The sequence below is a fragment of the Spea bombifrons genome, chromosome 2 (genome assembly GCF_027358695.1).
Source record: "Spea bombifrons isolate aSpeBom1 chromosome 2, aSpeBom1.2.pri, whole genome shotgun sequence".
Taxonomy (NCBI): Eukaryota; Metazoa; Chordata; class Amphibia; order Anura; family Pelobatidae; genus Spea; species Spea bombifrons.
In genome coordinates this window covers 122,504,642-122,521,260 of record NC_071088.1, presented here as the reverse complement: position 1 = coordinate 122,521,260, position 16,619 = coordinate 122,504,642, and the positions used below count along the sequence as shown (strand labels likewise).

The 16,619-nt window shown below is 38.4% G+C and overlaps 2 protein-coding genes across 2 annotated transcripts in view; one reads left to right on the top strand and one right to left on the bottom strand.

The window, feature by feature from the left end:
• Positions 1 to 215: 215 nt before the first annotated feature.
• On the top strand, positions 216 to 7,537 carry EXOSC8 (exosome component 8). The gene is made up of 11 exons (XM_053456342.1): positions 216 to 318; positions 953 to 989; positions 1,857 to 1,920; positions 2,899 to 2,972; positions 3,601 to 3,646; positions 4,463 to 4,568; positions 4,647 to 4,692; positions 5,298 to 5,394; positions 5,557 to 5,677; positions 6,594 to 6,700; positions 7,329 to 7,537. Exons 1-11 carry the CDS (start codon positions 302 to 304, stop codon positions 7,445 to 7,447), a joined length of 834 nt encoding a protein of 277 aa, XP_053312317.1. The 5' UTR covers positions 216 to 301; the 3' UTR covers positions 7,448 to 7,537.
• SUPT20H (SPT20 homolog, SAGA complex component) overlaps positions 6,982 to 16,619 on the bottom strand; it is a 34,490-nt gene continuing 24,852 nt past the window's right edge. Inside the window, exons 19-24 of the mRNA XM_053456341.1 lie at positions 15,917 to 16,229; positions 13,915 to 14,069; positions 12,929 to 12,984; positions 11,757 to 11,894; positions 9,746 to 9,851; positions 6,982 to 7,907 (exon numbers count right to left, since the gene is read on the bottom strand). Coding sequence (XP_053312316.1) covers positions 7,807 to 7,907; positions 9,746 to 9,851; positions 11,757 to 11,894; positions 12,929 to 12,984; positions 13,915 to 14,069; positions 15,917 to 16,229 — 869 coding nt within the window. The 3' untranslated portion in view covers positions 6,982 to 7,806. The remainder of the gene's footprint in view (positions 7,908 to 9,745; positions 9,852 to 11,756; positions 11,895 to 12,928; positions 12,985 to 13,914; positions 14,070 to 15,916; positions 16,230 to 16,619) is intronic.

Genomic DNA, 16,619 nt, shown 5'->3' with positions numbered 1-16,619 from the left:
TTAACAGCAATGTGACCGCAGGAGTTCATAGCCCCGTTCTGCACTACTGCTGTCTGATCGCTATGGTGTGCTTCACGCAGCTGACCAGCAGGGGGAGCCTGGCGAGAACGGCCACGATCTGTCTGCTTTTGCATAGGATGTTTGCGGCATGTTTCCAGGCAGCACGTGTGCATCAGGCCGGGATCTTCCCCTATAGACCGACACATCGGTCTCTGTGATCAGCACTTACCGCACTCCAGCATTTACCGATTCCGTTGACGTTTCTTTGGGGTTTACCCCAACCACACGTTGGAGGTAGAGCATGGCTGCTGGGTTCAAGTGAGTGCATCATGTCTATGATCCCGGTCCATCCATTAGTGTTCTATACTAATCGTTTCTACAGTCCAGCATCGGGTAACGAGGAGCTGAAAAGTAGTTGGTGGATCAGTGATCTGTGTGCTCTCTTCATTTCCTGCTTTCCTTATTTGTGCGTGCTGTCTGTAAATAGCATTTATTTGCAACATGGCTGATTAATGTAAGGAAGTTTTACTTTATTGAGGGGGTTGTAGGTACATGGAGCAGTCTCTCAGCAAAGGTGGTAGACACTAGCACAGGACTGATTATGGTCTGAATGGTTCTTATCAAGCGATGTTCCATTGGGGTCAGCTATCCTAAAGCTGAAATAAATAATTTATAGCACTGCTCTTCCATCCCTTATGTTACAGCATAACTTTTATTGATGTGTTCTGCATGGGGCACTCCTGATTGGACGAGGTATTTATATATACCTGTGTGTGTGTGTGTGTTTGTTTGTGTGTGTGTGTGTGTGTGTGTATGTATATATATATATATATATATATATATATATTGTGTATTAATAATATTGAACACTTCATTTGGGGTGTGCCTATTTTTTAATATTAAAGATACTCAGCAGAGCGCAAGTTTGAAGAGCTGTCTCTTTTCTTTCTAGGACGGTAGAACCTTTGGAATTTTACCGAAAATTTCTGGTGAGTTTGGTTATTTACATATTAAGCGCCAACAGATTACATAGCGCTGTACAATTTAAATGGGGAAGTTAACACACATAAAAAATATACATTAATACATACAGACACATCAGGAGATAAGAAACCGGCCCGTGAGCTGCCATCTAGCCTTATGGTACTTTATACAGAGTTTCTGGCAGGAATGGTGGGCTTTGGAGGGCTAAGCTCAAGAGTTTACAATCTAAAGTGTATGTATACAGGTAGATCTTGAGATTATTATTATCATTATTGGCCATCAATAATGATGCTGAGCAAACAACACACACACTGGGGCTTCATAGTGTTTTAGACTTATTTTAATAATGTCGCCTATGTCATTTGGACATTAAAAACAAAACAAACAAAAATATTCTATTTAACGCCAGCCGAGATAATATTAAAAGAACATTTCAGTCCTTGACTCCTTTAAATAGGCCTGTTCCTTTAGCCAGTTACCACAGGTAAGGGTCCTACAGCAGAGAAATTAACACACGACACAGAATTGGCATCTTTAGTTTCCATGGCAACGGCCTATCAGTGCCTGATAGGCCATTTAACAACGGCTTAACAAGTGTAAATCTGGCAAAAAATTTATGACCAACGTTCAGTGATATCAGAATGGTGTTTCTAATGCTGCATGTATTATAGAAAGTGTCAAATTCACCATAGTAAGTGGGACAGCATCTTTAAATATGGTTCACTGGTGAAGTCCTTGTGTCACACAGACATCTGCATCCGAAAGGTTCCCATGGAAACTGCAATGATAAATGCAGATGCTACAAAATAAAATACATTTAGACCAAATTGTGCTTTTTAAGAGGGTAATTGTTTATTGTGGGGTCCTTACAGAAGGAGAACTGCCGCCCAGATGGACGAGGTCTGAGTGAATTCAGGACAACTACAATAAATATTGGTAAGCGTGTATTTCTAACACATTCTGTTAAATACTGTATTTACAGTAAATATTCAGCTCTGACTGACTACTTGCCAAGTGATGGTGTGGAGGGCGTGGGCATGAAGTTATAGCACCAAATTAACCCCCACCTCCTGCCTGTATCGCCCCCAGGTAGTCTGCCATCTCTCACTCATGGGTTAGACATAAAGCTATCCTGAATCTAAGATGAGACCAAGGACTGGTTCTTATCTGCCATCAAATTCTATGTTTCATTGCCGCTCCGTTGCAGCGGGTATAATGGGGGATTAAAGAGCCTCATTTGAAGCAGCCAATCACTGCCAAGAAAGCACTCCCGTTACAATCAATTGGAGAGCTTTCTGCACATGAGCACAAACAGCCAATGGCTGATGAGAAATAAATATCCAAACCCTTCCCCAGGAATAATTCTTTTATCAATATGTATTGTTTTTCCTCATTCCAATTGTTGCCAAAATGAGCTGAATTGTCATGTGGCACAAAAAAGGTTCTTAAATGCTTCTGTCAAATAATAGGGATAGGTCTTATTCGCTGTTTGTGTGTTTGGTGAGGGGCTTCAGTATTTTAATAAAAATATTAAAAAGTGACAAATTCCTTTAAAGACTGAGCTCTTCTGCTTAACTATAATTGGTTAAAATTACAGGATGTTTTGTATTTCTCCAAATATAAGCCATATGATTGATAAAAGCTGGGCCAGTATGGTATGTGTTAAATGTATTTATTCCTAGAACCTAGCGAGTGACATTTCCACCGCAGAAAAAAAAAAAAATATATATATATTTATACTTTTGATCTCTGTCTTTGCCTCCAGGTGGGTATTTTGTTCCAGATAACTTCCATGAAAAGTTGAAACGCTTGTGGTTGTGCGAATATGCTTTGATCATTCCAGATCTGGGTTTTTAACATTACTGTCCTCTGCGACTCGCGTATTTTGATGTTTTATTAAATCTTTTATTATAGGTTCCATCACCACGGCAGATGGTTCTGCTTTAGTGAAGATTGGGAACTGCACTGTGATTTGTGGCATTAAAGCAGTAAGTAGTAGCTGTTTTTATTCGTTTCCAAACTGGGAATTAGGGAAACTCTTAAATTAAGGAGTTTTGGGCTGCTTGTGTTTTTGGAGACGGTTTTCAAGAATTTTGTGCTTGGCTATTATACAAGCTTGGTCAAAAAAAGAGATGTTCTAAGCATTAAAGTGACTTCGTATTAATCAGCAGTGTCTGTACCTCTGTGCTAATCCTTTAGGGGTAGACAGGAGTTTCTGTTATATCAACTATATAAAGGTGGCTTTTATTCCAAAAAGGGCATCTAAATGCATTGACAAGTTAGAAAAAAGATAAAACCTAGGGATCATGGGAAAAACTAGGAAAATGTTGTGTTAGAATATTATGTATTATTAGCTGTAGTTATATTAGAATTGCATTAAGATATATATATATATATAGTAAATAAATGGCACTATTAATGCAAATGATGGATGGTGTTCACTGCTTGATTCATTTATGATTCCATCTCTGACATGAAGATCCCACTCTAATATGGATTTATTAAATTAAAGCTGATATTATATTTGCAGTATTTTTTGCCAGTGTATAAAATTCTCCCCAATGTAGAATTATTGGTATTTCAGCCGATTGTTTTGTTCTTTCGTTCATATTGCAGGAATTTGCTGCTCCCACGACGGATGCTCCTAATAAGGGCTATATCGGTGAGTTTATAGTTTTTGTGCTCTTTCCTTGTAGATGTAGCCACGCAATTATTTTCTTCCAGCATTGCATTCACAACCAAATACTGAAATGGGATACGATATGTGATTTGCCAAATGGTTTGGAAGCATTGGTATTTTTAAATATCCTCCTAAAATGTTGGATGTTCTGTGCATCTATCATCCATTGATGGTGGAATCCATGGTGTAGAGGCAAAGTTGGCATTTTCGTCGGTTTCGTCACCTGAGACGCTGAGTTCTTTTTCATCCAGAACGAGCAGAACATTCTATTCCGTTCCAGTAGTACTTTCATCTAGTCCTGACCATAAAGGCAGTGCAGGCATAATCTGGTTTATCCTTCAAATAATAATAATGCTCTTTTGAAAGGCAAGCTTAGCTCTGGATTTTAGATGAAACGTTTCAATAACAAATTAAGATTAACCAGCTCAAAGAACGGTGATCATTGCTGGTCAGTGCATTTTTATGTATTTTTACTTTTCTTTCTTTTTGATGTACGGAAATAAGCATTTCCTAATATAAAGTAATAAAATTAATTGGCATGTGGCACATTGCCTATTGTACGTTAAAGGAGCAGTCACGTCAAACAGCCAGGAGTGGTAGACATAAAACGCTATTGTGGTATTTGAAAACGTAACCGACCGAAGCCATGACTGAACCTCAGATTTTTTTGTAGAACATGACATTCTTAAGGGAATTTAGTTTTGACAAATGCTGACCTGTGTATTTAGCTGTCACTGTCTGCCTCTCGGTCTATGTAATAATCCTCATGTAGGATAAAACTTGTTTATTCCGTATCAGTTCCCAACGTGGACCTTTCACCTTTGTGTTCTCCGCGTTTCCGCCCTGGACCTCCTGGAGAAGAAGCCCAAGTGGCCAGTCAGTTCATCGCTGACGTTATTGACAAGTAAGATGAAAAACCTCCTTTATAACTTGTCCTGCAGCTTGACGTCGGCTTTCTGACGCAGTGGGTGTTTTTCTTCAGTTCACAGATGATACAGAAAGAAGACTTATGCATCGCAAATGGAAAGGTATGGATGAGATCTTTGAGTAGTTTTAGGTAGTTTGGGTGATTTATTTATAGCAATCTGTATTTCAGTATTAAAATAACCGAATGGAAGTGTAACACGACCATTGCATATAAAGCTTTGTATACATATCCCCAACGTCTCTGCGTAACCCCAGAGTAACCAAATTGGAAGTTGGCGAGACCACCTGCCCACCTTAACCAAACAGTCACTTCATGATGCTAGTGTCACAAGGAGGCAAATTCAGAGCTGAAGTGGATACAGCGACTTTCACCTCCCAGGACCCCTCAAGAGGGATCTCTCTACTGCCCGCAAATCTGTCACAGTGGGTCAGCTACCTGGGACTGTGCGGTGAAAACTGGGACAGTTGGGAGGCGTGTGTTTATAGTTGTGTATAAAGTAGCAGGAAAATGAGAGCCCTGTATACAGTAGGGTAGGAGTCAAAAAGTAACTGCCTAGAGTGGTCATCTAAATATGTAACACATTTCTTGTGTATATATCCTTAAGATGTAATAGTTAAGCTTGTTTGTTTTCTGTTTTGGTAATACAGAAAACAATCACAATAATAAAATGCTTCTGATATTAACCCAAAAATGATCTTTTCCTAGTTTGTGTGGGTTTTGTACTGTGACCTGATGTGTCTGGATTATGATGGAAATCTTCTTGATGCCTGCACTTGTGCATTGGTGGCAGCTTTAAAAAATGGTAAGTTTCCCTTTCAAAACAAGCTGCATTTTACACACAAGACACAAATTATCACCTTCTCAGGAATTATCAATTTCCTAGAACCCTTGACCACCCTCATTTTATCATTGATCGTTCACAGTCCATTTCTGCAGGTAAACTATTGCTGATTTCTCTTCACAGTACGTTTGCCATCTGTTAAATTTAATGAAGAAACTGATTTACCAGAAGTTGATTTTAATACAAAAAGTGCATTAAAAATCCTAAAGCATCCAATTGCTACGTCATTTGCCGTATTTGATGAGTAAGTATTATGATAAAGGATGCCTCTCAAATGTATCCAGCAATTTATTTATTTAATTTTTTTTGCAAAATGTGATGTACTGCTTAAAATATACATAGCTGTCTGACACAGGCATGTGTATTTATATAATATTATATTCCAAGGGTACGAGAAATATATTCTGGGAAGAAGCATGGCTGTAGTTTTTGTTTTCTGTATTGATAATGCATCTAGGTAGATTGGCAAATACAAAAAAAAGTTATTTTGTTTTGAAATTAACGCAGGTATTAAAACCACAAATGCACGCTCCGGCATCTTTGAGTTCCGCAGGTCCTTGATGCTTTTTGTGTGTTGTGGAGTCCTGTGTTTCTCAATCTGTTTTTCTTAAAAAATAAAATGATAAAAGTAGCACTACTAATGCCCTCTGTTGCTACGTCCACATACAGCAAGATACTGAAGAACCCTTGTGTCGTGTGCCCATTAGCAGCAGACCTACCATATGGCAAGAAACCCTGGTGTAGTTCATTCTTTTAACATATTTCCAGCTTTGTGATCCCAATCGGCGGATTTGCAAGGTCTGCGTCATGTCTTCAAAACAGTGATATGTTATCGTAAGAAAATAGGGTATGACTGCTTAAAAAGAGCGCAGACTTACCTGGAGCACCTTCATGTTGGTGAATGTCCAATTATAAATGCAAGCTCGGCTACATAGATGGCACCAACACAAAGCTGAAAGTTAGTCTACAGGTCGTTGTTGCGTCCTGTTCCTCTGATGGAAGAGTTCCTGTTAAGTTCTTTGCACAGCACAATATAAATGAAAGGAATAAGATTTTATGATGTAGAAATGAAAGTTGGTTGTGTTGGTTGGGGGGAAAATGTATCGCTTTTCAGAGATCAAAGGACAATGTTAAATTAAATGAATGTTTTTCTGTTGTAGCACATTTCTTCTAGTGGATCCCACCGGGGACGAGGAGAACTTGGCCACCGGACTGTTAACTGTTGTGACAGATGAAGATGAGAGACTGTGCACTATTCGTAAACCAGGTAGTTTATGATTATATAAAAACCAGACTGCATAACCATATGCAGACACGTTCCATACATTCCCACAATGCTGCTTTTTTATATTTTCCAGAGAAAATTCAGATGACTGTTACCGAGGTCACTAAAACCAAGTCTAGATTGTACTGGTCATGTTATATAATACTGTAGAAATAAAACGTGCTCTGAAATCCTCTCTATAAGTGAATACCCTGTTATCAGGCTAGTCAACTCCCAGACAAATAGGGCACGGATAAAAAAAAAAAAAAATCAAAAATCAAAGGAAAGGTCTAAAATATGTAGCCATTTATTGTCTCACTAAAAAAAGTAGATCTCTGGCATTTAGTAACTCTGTAGGTGCAGCAGGTTCTAACATTTATTTTTGGAGAACATGTTAAAGCCACGCTGTTACCTTTTGATCTTCTTCCGTTGATGATGTAATAAATTCAAAAATACTATATATATATACTGTATATCTAAAGGGCTTCTGGTATGAAAAGTGGTCTTATCACTATAGTAATCATTGGGATGTCCTTGCTGATTGGATCGTTTGGTTGCTATAGTAATAAGACAGCTTTTCCAACCTTTGCTAAAAACCTCTTATGCCTGACTTGTGCTTTCTTTTAATTAGGTGGAAGTGCACTCACAGCAGAAAAGCTTCAGGACTGTGTCAGTCGATCCATCACAAGACACAAAGAGGTGCAAACGTTGCTGAATGAAGTTCTAGAAAGCGTTAAGTCAGGAAAATAGACTTAATTATTTTAAAATAACGTGTAAAAAGTTGTATTTGTTACAGTGGCTGAACATTTTTGTACTCAATAAAACAATTCACTTTACAAAGTTATCCCTAGTGTCATTCTTTTTCCACCCCATTGGACATTCCATATTATAAAGGAAGAGACTTCTTAACATATTCACCCATTTGACTCCTAATACCTTGTTTTTCTCGTCCAGTTCTAAAGCTTTGTTAGAAGCCCTCCCTCACGACTGTAATAAGTTATGCCCTTTAATATACATAATTAGAAGGCGGTTGCTGGTTGTCTGATGACGTTGCTGGTTGAATGAAGAGCAGGCATCAGACTTGCGGATCAGATGACGCACCACCCCTTCTACTTCTTGACAGACTGTCTGAATGAGCCCGGGGGAGTGGTGGTACCGCTTGGGCTGGTGCCATAGCCATTTGCTGCATTTGATGTCGCAAGAATCGCAACTGCCAAAGAAAGATAGAGAAACAGGACAATTATTTAGCATGTGTCAAATCGGTTTTAACGGGCTACCGGCTAAAGCAGAGACTTGCGGAGAATCCGGTCCTAGCTACAAGTATAGAGCATCAGTTTGTGTGGGTGCCACACGCGGCAAAAGGAGAGGTGCTTAAACAGCCATTAATGTTTTACAAGAACTTTGGTTCCACTGATAGAAGCCAGATTTATTTATTTTTTATATTTTCAGTGCAGGCTATAAGTTAGACCACACACTGCTGCTTACAACTGCTGCTGGAATGCAACTTGTAAAAAAAGATTAAAACTTGGCTCCTTAGCAAGAAGGCAACGATCAGCCAGCCATGCTTTCAGTCCCATCCATTTTTAAGTGTTATGTTTATTTCTAATCACGTTCTTGACTCTTCTAAGGGGGGCATAAGTCCAGCCTGCTCATGGGCGCCATGCAGCATCAGTAGGGCCAAAGCATGCCAAGTTATTACAGGCCTAGGATATTAAAGCACAGCCTAGTAACCACAGTAAATCAGCAACTTCAAATAGAAAAGCTTCCCTTTTAAACATGCAGTATTTATAAACTACAATTTGGGTCAAGAGGGGGGTCATTTTACAGGCCTTTAGGCAATTCTTGACCTCTTACAATGGTTTTAAGAGATTGGCAGCCTTACGACTACAGATTATCAACTCCCAGTCCAGGAAAAAATTGCAAACCTCTAATAATATTTCACTCAGATGTCAGCGCATGCATTGTAAAATTACTCAACAACTTCCTGAATAGCACTTTGTTCTGATTGCTTAATTATACTTAGCTCATAGGCTTTACTTTTCTTTGAACAAGTATAACAAGCAATGGAACTTTGAAACAAAAACTATTTTACATCTAGAATGTAAATCCTAGTTATTTTGTTTCTGGCTTCGGCTAGAGCGAGTCTTTGGGAAGTTGCTGGATTACTTGTCTCTGTTCCTGCTGTAAGGCCTGGTGTTGCTGTTGTGAGACAGAAGAGAGCAGCTGTTTCTGCAGAGGAACATTTGGCCCGGGTCTGTTCACAGCAGAGCCGAGCTTTGATAGAACTACAGAGAGGAGAAGGGGAAAATGGAAGTTGTGAAAGGAAAGACGAAGGGTCTAGAACTGGGATCCAATAGCCATTTGATTCCTTTCTCAAAAAGGATAAACACAAATCCTCAAGAGACCTTTTCTGCTGCTATGGCACCACAAAATGTTCACCGCATGACCTAAAACTAGACTGCTAGAAAACCACGATCGACTAAATTATCTAGCCAGGATCTGGACATTCAACATTAATATTTTTAATATAGGGAGAGTGGACAAAGCAAAATCTCAAAATACAAACCTTTTATTAAATGCTGCAAAGCTCTATATACTTAATTTGATGTCAAAGCGTGACACCAACTTGTTTAGACCTTTGGAAGCCAGTAATAAAATTACAGCCCTTGTAATTTCCGTATTGCGGACAGGAAGAATTACTTATCCCGGCTCACTTTCCCATATCCTTAAAGTGTATCTTTGACCTCTCTGGGATGGAGGTGACAACGTGTGGTTCTCATTCTGTGGCAAGCAGAGGGGGCATCTATGTCTTTTGGAATTTTTTCAACATTCTTTGTTTTTAGCCATAAGTATGTAAGGTTCCTTCTGGAGATTATACGTTAGTGATAGGGAGTAGAAAGAGGTGGGTGACAAACCAATTGTTTTAAAATACACCACTGCTCCCCAGGTGGTTAATTTTTGCTGCACAACCTATAGTCACAGGGACAGTCAAGATTCATACATGAAGTAGATGACCTGAAAGAAAACACATAGGAGGCAGACACATACCAGCTGCTTGCGGTGGCACAAAGCTCCCTACTCCTGTAAGGTTAATAACAGCTGCTTGTTGTGCAGATAACGTCTGATCTTGGCTGCTAGCACCTTGGTCCATTCCCTGGCAAGTGGGGAAATGAAAGAAAGAACTTTATTAAGGTACAATGGTGTGTAGTGAGTTCCTATGTTCATGCATGTTGTATTATCAGCACTTGCCTTTTATTCACAAGTCATAGATTGTTAATTGGCGAGTACAATTCAGATTATACTTCGGGTTATCTCACTGAGATCACTTGGCAGCTTAAAGTTTGCCCAGTGTAATAATAAAAATGTAGTAACAGAACTTAGCAGCAGATAAGAACCCATCAGCCCATCTAGTCTTCCTGTAATTCATGAAAGGCAAGCTGTTTAGGTGAAAAAATAAAACTCGATCCATCCTATGTTCCACTGATACCTAGCTGACACGTTTGCACGTCTTCTACCCCTATCCCTGTAGAGTATCCGTGTAATACCTCTGTATGTTATGTTGTGGTTTGTGATACTATGTAAAGCTATGTGTAAAATACACGTGCTTTGTACATAGCATGCTAAAAATATGACTATATATTCAAGAACCACGTTATATATAGGCACGTTAAAAGGTGTCCTATACAGTCCCACAAATAAACAATAGATATTAAAGTACTTTAATATACATTATTTAAATATATATTTCAGAGATCATATGCACTGTAATGCATATAATAGCTCGGTGGTCCCTTTAAAATCTCATGTTGCTCCCCCTCTAAATGCATGGGAGGATTCTGCATAATATCTCCACCTTTTCCAGGAGTTTTTTTGTCCAAGCACCTGACATACTTACATGCAGTAAGCTAAAGTGCTGGTTTAGTAAATGCTGCAGGCAGGGGTCTATTATGACGCCCATGTGCATGCATGGAAAGTGCTCCCATTGGAAGCACATCACTGCCACTGATTGGCTGCTTTGTTTTTGTTTTAGAAAAGGGAATATTAGGAGAAACAAGTCCGAACCTTCTAGAGAAGCTACAGATCCAGAGCTGCAGCACACTGCTCCCTCTGAGGTCCTGTTTTCATACCCGAAGCAGCCAATCAGTGGCAGGAAAGTCTCGCTGACTCCCCTGGCTGGCAGACAGTATGGTGTGCATGTGCTTTTTGTGTTCAGTTAAACACATTTTCTACAGACATAGGATCCTGGGGGCAGGGAAACCGACAAATGGAGAGGAGGATTCTGCAGAGTCCCGCTATGCATTAGCAGAGACAGAGAAAACTATATTTTAATGGGGACGCTCAGCTTTCATGTGCATTCCAGTGCATATTATAGCTGGAGCTTCCCTTTAAGATGAGCATTTTAAAGTTTATTTATTTTTAAGGCTTTGACCTTAATATGGCTTTCTTGCACATTCATTATATGTCCACATATAGAAAAAGTAGGTGTCATGGTCTGCCCATCTTTGTTAATTGTTTCCACATTTAGCAACAATCTGTCTTTGTTTATACAAGTAGAAAAAAATCAAAGATTTGGATGAACGTATGCAGAAACATGAAAGAAAAAGTGCAATCTCAAGATTATTAAAAATAAAAACAGATAGGAAAAGGCAGATTAGTTAAATACATTTCTACAAGTATCAGGACATGTAGCTCAATAATAATACTGATTAATCTACAGTCCATGTGTTAGCAATTAACCTCCAATTCACCTTAATTAGATATTTCAAAAATGGATTATTCCCTGGTGGGTACGCACACGCCCTGGAATGGTTGCTTATATAACACATACCAGAAGTGCATTCAGTTCTACTGAAATTAATTAGAATTCATTTGTCAAACATACCCCAATGACAGAATTCTGCTTTTAATTTAGCTGTCATAATGATTCGGTTTTCAGTGGAAATGCGTTTCTTTGGGCTGTGTGCAACCATACAATGGTCAGTAACAAAGAATGTAAAGATTAGGTTCATTTTCATAAAAAAGCGGTGAATGTGTCAGGCTTCCCCTGTGAATCTCTTACCGCTGGTATGAGGCTCAACTGATCACCCTGCTGCTGAGGACTAGAAGATGCTGCTTGCTGAGACTGTTGAGGTGAAAAGTGAGACAGTTGTGGCTGTTGTTGATGCATTGGGTTGAATATGAGCGAAGCCCCGGGAAGCTGTTTTAAAGAGGACACTCAGTTTCAGAAACGTGCAATGCGGCTGAGTCTGCCATCAGATTAACATTGTGCAGAACATCTTATTCTCTTTACTTAACCAGACTGTCAAGAATGAACTCCAACCCATGAGAGCATTCAACTGTCACACCTTAAATTAAACCCACAATTAAATCCAACGATTGTGTTTTTGTCTTATCTTAATGTTTTCTTTTTTTTTTATTATTTATTTTATTTTTTTAATTATTCATCATTTTATTTTAGCTTTGATATCCAAAAACCAGCATAGCCTACACATTAAATGCATCTTTTAAGGTCACCTCCTATCATCCCTTTACGAAGACTACTTTGGAATCCAGCTAAACCCAAACAAGTGTTTGGGACCTAAAACGTACATGTGATAAAAACTATATATTTAGAAAAACAAAAATGGAAACAATAATTGTTACATCAGGACATCACTTTCACCCATCAGATAACAGAAGTGTCTGAAATAGAATGAGCCATGTGTTTTAAATTGAACATTATCTACGGAAATAGGTTCTAACTCAACAGTAGCTTGCAGCATTGTTTAGGTTGAAGCTTATATGAAAGCTCTCGTTTAGAGAAGTTCAAATGTATTTGGAAACAATAAAGGAACCTGAAACTTTTAGTTTGATTGCTCTGTTTTATAGAAAGCGCTGCGTAAATTGTTGGCGCTATATAAATAAAAGATAATAATGATCATAATAGAGAACATGGGTTGGTAGTTTACTCAAATGGGTAAATCCCATTGTCGGTGAAGTTCTACCCATCTTCTAAATGGCTAAAAACATCAATCCAAACAAACTCCAGCTTTGATTTTTTGATTTCAAACATTTTTTTTCCTTGTGCCGCCACTCTTCTGTTGCAGGGCTCATTTTGGTGACAAAACATACATTTGACCTTCTCAATGTTTTTATTTAAAACCCATGAATAGTAATGTACTACACAGTCTTTCAAATGGATCCATATTGTTTATTTTGTTAAAAAAAAAAATCCGGTTAAGTGATAATTACCTGTAGCAGATTTAATGGCCTCAACCCTGGTGTATTTTTTAAACCAAATGGGCCACCTGTTGAAGAGAATTCTATTTTAAAACCCAAAACTGTTATATATTTCTTACAAGAATGAGGGAAACCTATAGGACTGACCATTAAAAACCAAGGACTACAAATTATATCTATTATATAGAATATTACCATTTGAGTTATGTATGATAAAAAAAAAAAAAGAAATCAAGGATTTATCGCATTGTTTTTTTTTGCAATTGTGTCTGTACCATGTGTACAGCTTAAATATTTGTGACAGTAACAAATATAATAAGGAAACTAATAAACACACAGGTATAATAAATACCCAAAGAGGAAAAAGTTGATCAGAAGTTGATCTTCCACCTATGCTGGGACTAGCTCGGCTGAGAATGGACAAAGATAAAATAGCCTGTCCTAATGTAGGTAAACCTCAGATTTCAGGTCACTTGTGCCATTACAGAGGAAGAATCTCTATCAGGAAATCAGACAAACCCACAGCATAGAACAAAAACGTAAAGAAAATTTCCTTTGCCCAGGGGAACCGTCAGACATACGTTACGGCTTCTCCTGAGCATCGTCAGAGAGATGTGGTTGGTATCCCTTTGGGTATACGGTGTCTCCTCTAGAGATTCTTCCCCTGCGATACCTCAAGTGACCTAATTCAGACAATCCAGAGTGAGGACTCACCGCAGAGGAAGCTACTTAAAAGTGTAAGCAGCCATATTAAGGTCCATTCTTGACTGAGCTAGTCTCCCATTTGTCTTTGCACATATTTATAAGGAATAACTTTGGGGATATATTTCTGCAGGTTCTTCTTTATAAATATGTCATAAAGAGCATTGAAAAAAATGATTTTTGAATGCAGTAATTTAAAAGTTTTACCAAGTATCGCATCCACAATTTGTCAGCTTTTTTTCTTATTTTTATATATTTTTAAAGTAAAGCCCCATCAGCAAATGAGTCGTACTAACCTGCCTGAGAGGCAGACTGCATGGCAGCCGGCAGTGAACCCGGCACCAGGCCTCCTGATGGTAAAATGCCACTCAGATTAATGCCTGTGGGGGTTATGGCACCAGTATTACACCCCAGCATGGTATTTGAGCCACTCATCAATGTCTGTGGGCCACTGTGGACAGGAAAGAGAATACATTAATAGCTGCAGGAACATGTAACCAACTTGGTAGAATGGGAGGTGTGCAGTAGTGCATTGCTCTCTAACAGAAAAGTGCGCAAGAGGCAAAGCTATACGAGATGCTATTTGAACTTGGTCCTTGTTTGCCAGCATCCACTGCAGTACATCTTTATTTTGAATTTGTACAGAATAAAAAAAGATTTAAATGAAGCACATTGTAGCCGATTATAAAGTTATAACTCAGAGCTCAGTAAATGGATTTAAGTCAGATTAGAGCCATGGAAGATTGCTGCAAAACTACCAAAAAAAGTAACCTGTCTTACAATTCATTAAACCCAGGCACAGCCATTAACAATTTACAATCAGGAACAAAACACACTTTGAACAATAAATGCTGTCTGGTGTAGAATGGCACACAGATTTTGTGAATACACAGATTTTTTCCCCCCAATTCTACTTCCCATAAGGTTCTGATATGTTTCAGTGGATCAAAGCCCAGAGAGCACTGGCTTTCAAGGCCTCAGAGGTAACCAGAAAACTACTTCTTCTGGGACCAATATATAGCAATATCCATCTTAAAGCTTCAAAAACACACTGTTGGGTATTTTTATGAAACTACGTAGACATCTCCATATAAAATTACGTACGGTTACTGGATTACTCTGTATTACTGTCCAGGGCAAACTATTTTAAGATATGTTAAGTAATGTCTGAATGTATAAAAGTACCTCCAGACACTAGAAGCAAAATGAATCATGAAAAACATAATATCAAATCACCCCTGCACAAGTGAAATATTGCATTATATTGTATTTCTCAAATTCTTTAAATGGGAAGCAGAAGGTGTCTTGAAAACTTTATTACATTAGCTAAGGGATCCAACTTCAGAAGATTATACAGAGGAAAGGGAAGACATAAATTAACGGTACAGAGCAGTAGTACAAGGAATATGAAACATCAGAATTGGATAAAGAAAAGACGCAAGTTGCAAACAGGAGAGATTTGTCAAACTGCAAAAAGGTTATACAAAGCCAGAGGAGTGACACCAGAGAAATAAGACAAGAAGAGACAGGCGAGGAGATGTTTATTGGTGAATATTTGACAGGGAGAGTTATTTAACACTACACAAATTGTGTCATTATGTGCCTTAAAACATTTAAATTCTGAAAAGTGTGATTAATATAGGTTTTTTTTTCCACATTTTTAATTAGGAAGCATGTTGTTCAGGTTTAGACCAATCATATTAAATCCTGTCCTAAGAAATCCCTAACTTGTTTATGGCTTGACCTCCGCAGGATCTGTCATGGCTTACTCTCCACTCTACCAGGATACCCCTAAAGCCCGGCCTAGCTGTGTTCATGGGGAACTGAGCCAAGGAATACTAAACTGCAGGGAGATTATCCAATCAAATTACCCTACTGTCTCTTATAGACATTCTTTGTCTCTTCTCCGGGTCCCCTGACCAAAAAAAAAAAAAAACACTCATCAAAATACTATGAGATTACCTCTATCCTTGAAATTATCATTGTATTTTCTAACTAGACACTTTAGTATTTAAGCTAATACCATATAAAAAGTATGCTTACACAAACTTGGGAGGTACCTCTGTGAAATAAAGTGGTCAGCCCTGCAAAAAGTGTTCATGAAGGATGATGGCTTTTTCACTGTACGTTCTGATACTCTTCAAAAGTGCGTGATAATGTTAAAAATTCACATCAGCTCAAACTGGCTGTTTAGAAATTTCCACTTTAAAAACTCTAGATAATAAGGCAATGTATAAAATTTTTGGTAAAATAGTAATCAGAGACTAAACTACAGCTACCAGAAGGCAGAGAACTTACCACACAGAGCCCACTACATTGATGAAGTTAAGTCCAGCAGGGTTAGTCATGACTTGAGTGGAGGAGGTTCCTGTGGTGATAGTGGTGACCATGGTGGACAGTGGAATGGTCATAACAGGTAATCCCTGACCCAAAGACATTTGCTGCTGAGCAAACTGTGTTAACAAAGCAGGTTGGGAATTATAACTTGGGTCTTGGGGTGTGGGGGTGGCAGAAGGGGTGAGAGGAGTTGAATTCAGAGCATCAGGTGGGTGCGGTGTCGATGATGGGGTGTTGGTTGGTGTAGGAGTAGATGGTTTGGGAGTTCCAGATCCTGCTCATTGAGAAAAATAAAAAAGTGCTAGTACAAAAACCGTTAAAAACTATTTTAAAAAATACCCACCATCTTAATATAAAAACAAAAATAATACTAATATAAAAACACTGAAGCTCTATGGCGAAGGTGCTATTTTGTATTGGACTTAACAGAAGGAGCACAGATATGAACTTGCGAGTGTAAACAACCAAACCAGAACGAAAAGACGAAAAGAAAACCACTTATTAACAGTTCGCAGATGCTTCAAACCCATTTAATGGCAAAAACAAATCAGATAAATATAATGTTACGTCTGTATTGAGCCATAAGCTGGAAGCTGAAGCAAACTTTTTTTTTAACTTTTTCTTTAAAACCCAAGATTAGTCATTTGCATTCATTTTTTAATAC

Coding starts and splice junctions, on each gene's coding strand:
- EXOSC8 (XM_053456342.1), top strand. Junction 4,569..4,646: donor ATCGCTGACGTTATTGACAA/GTAAGATGAAAA, acceptor GTTTTTCTTCAG/TTCACAGATGATACAGAAAG. Junction 5,678..6,593: donor TCATTTGCCGTATTTGATGA/GTAAGTATTATG, acceptor TTTCTGTTGTAG/CACATTTCTTCTAGTGGATC.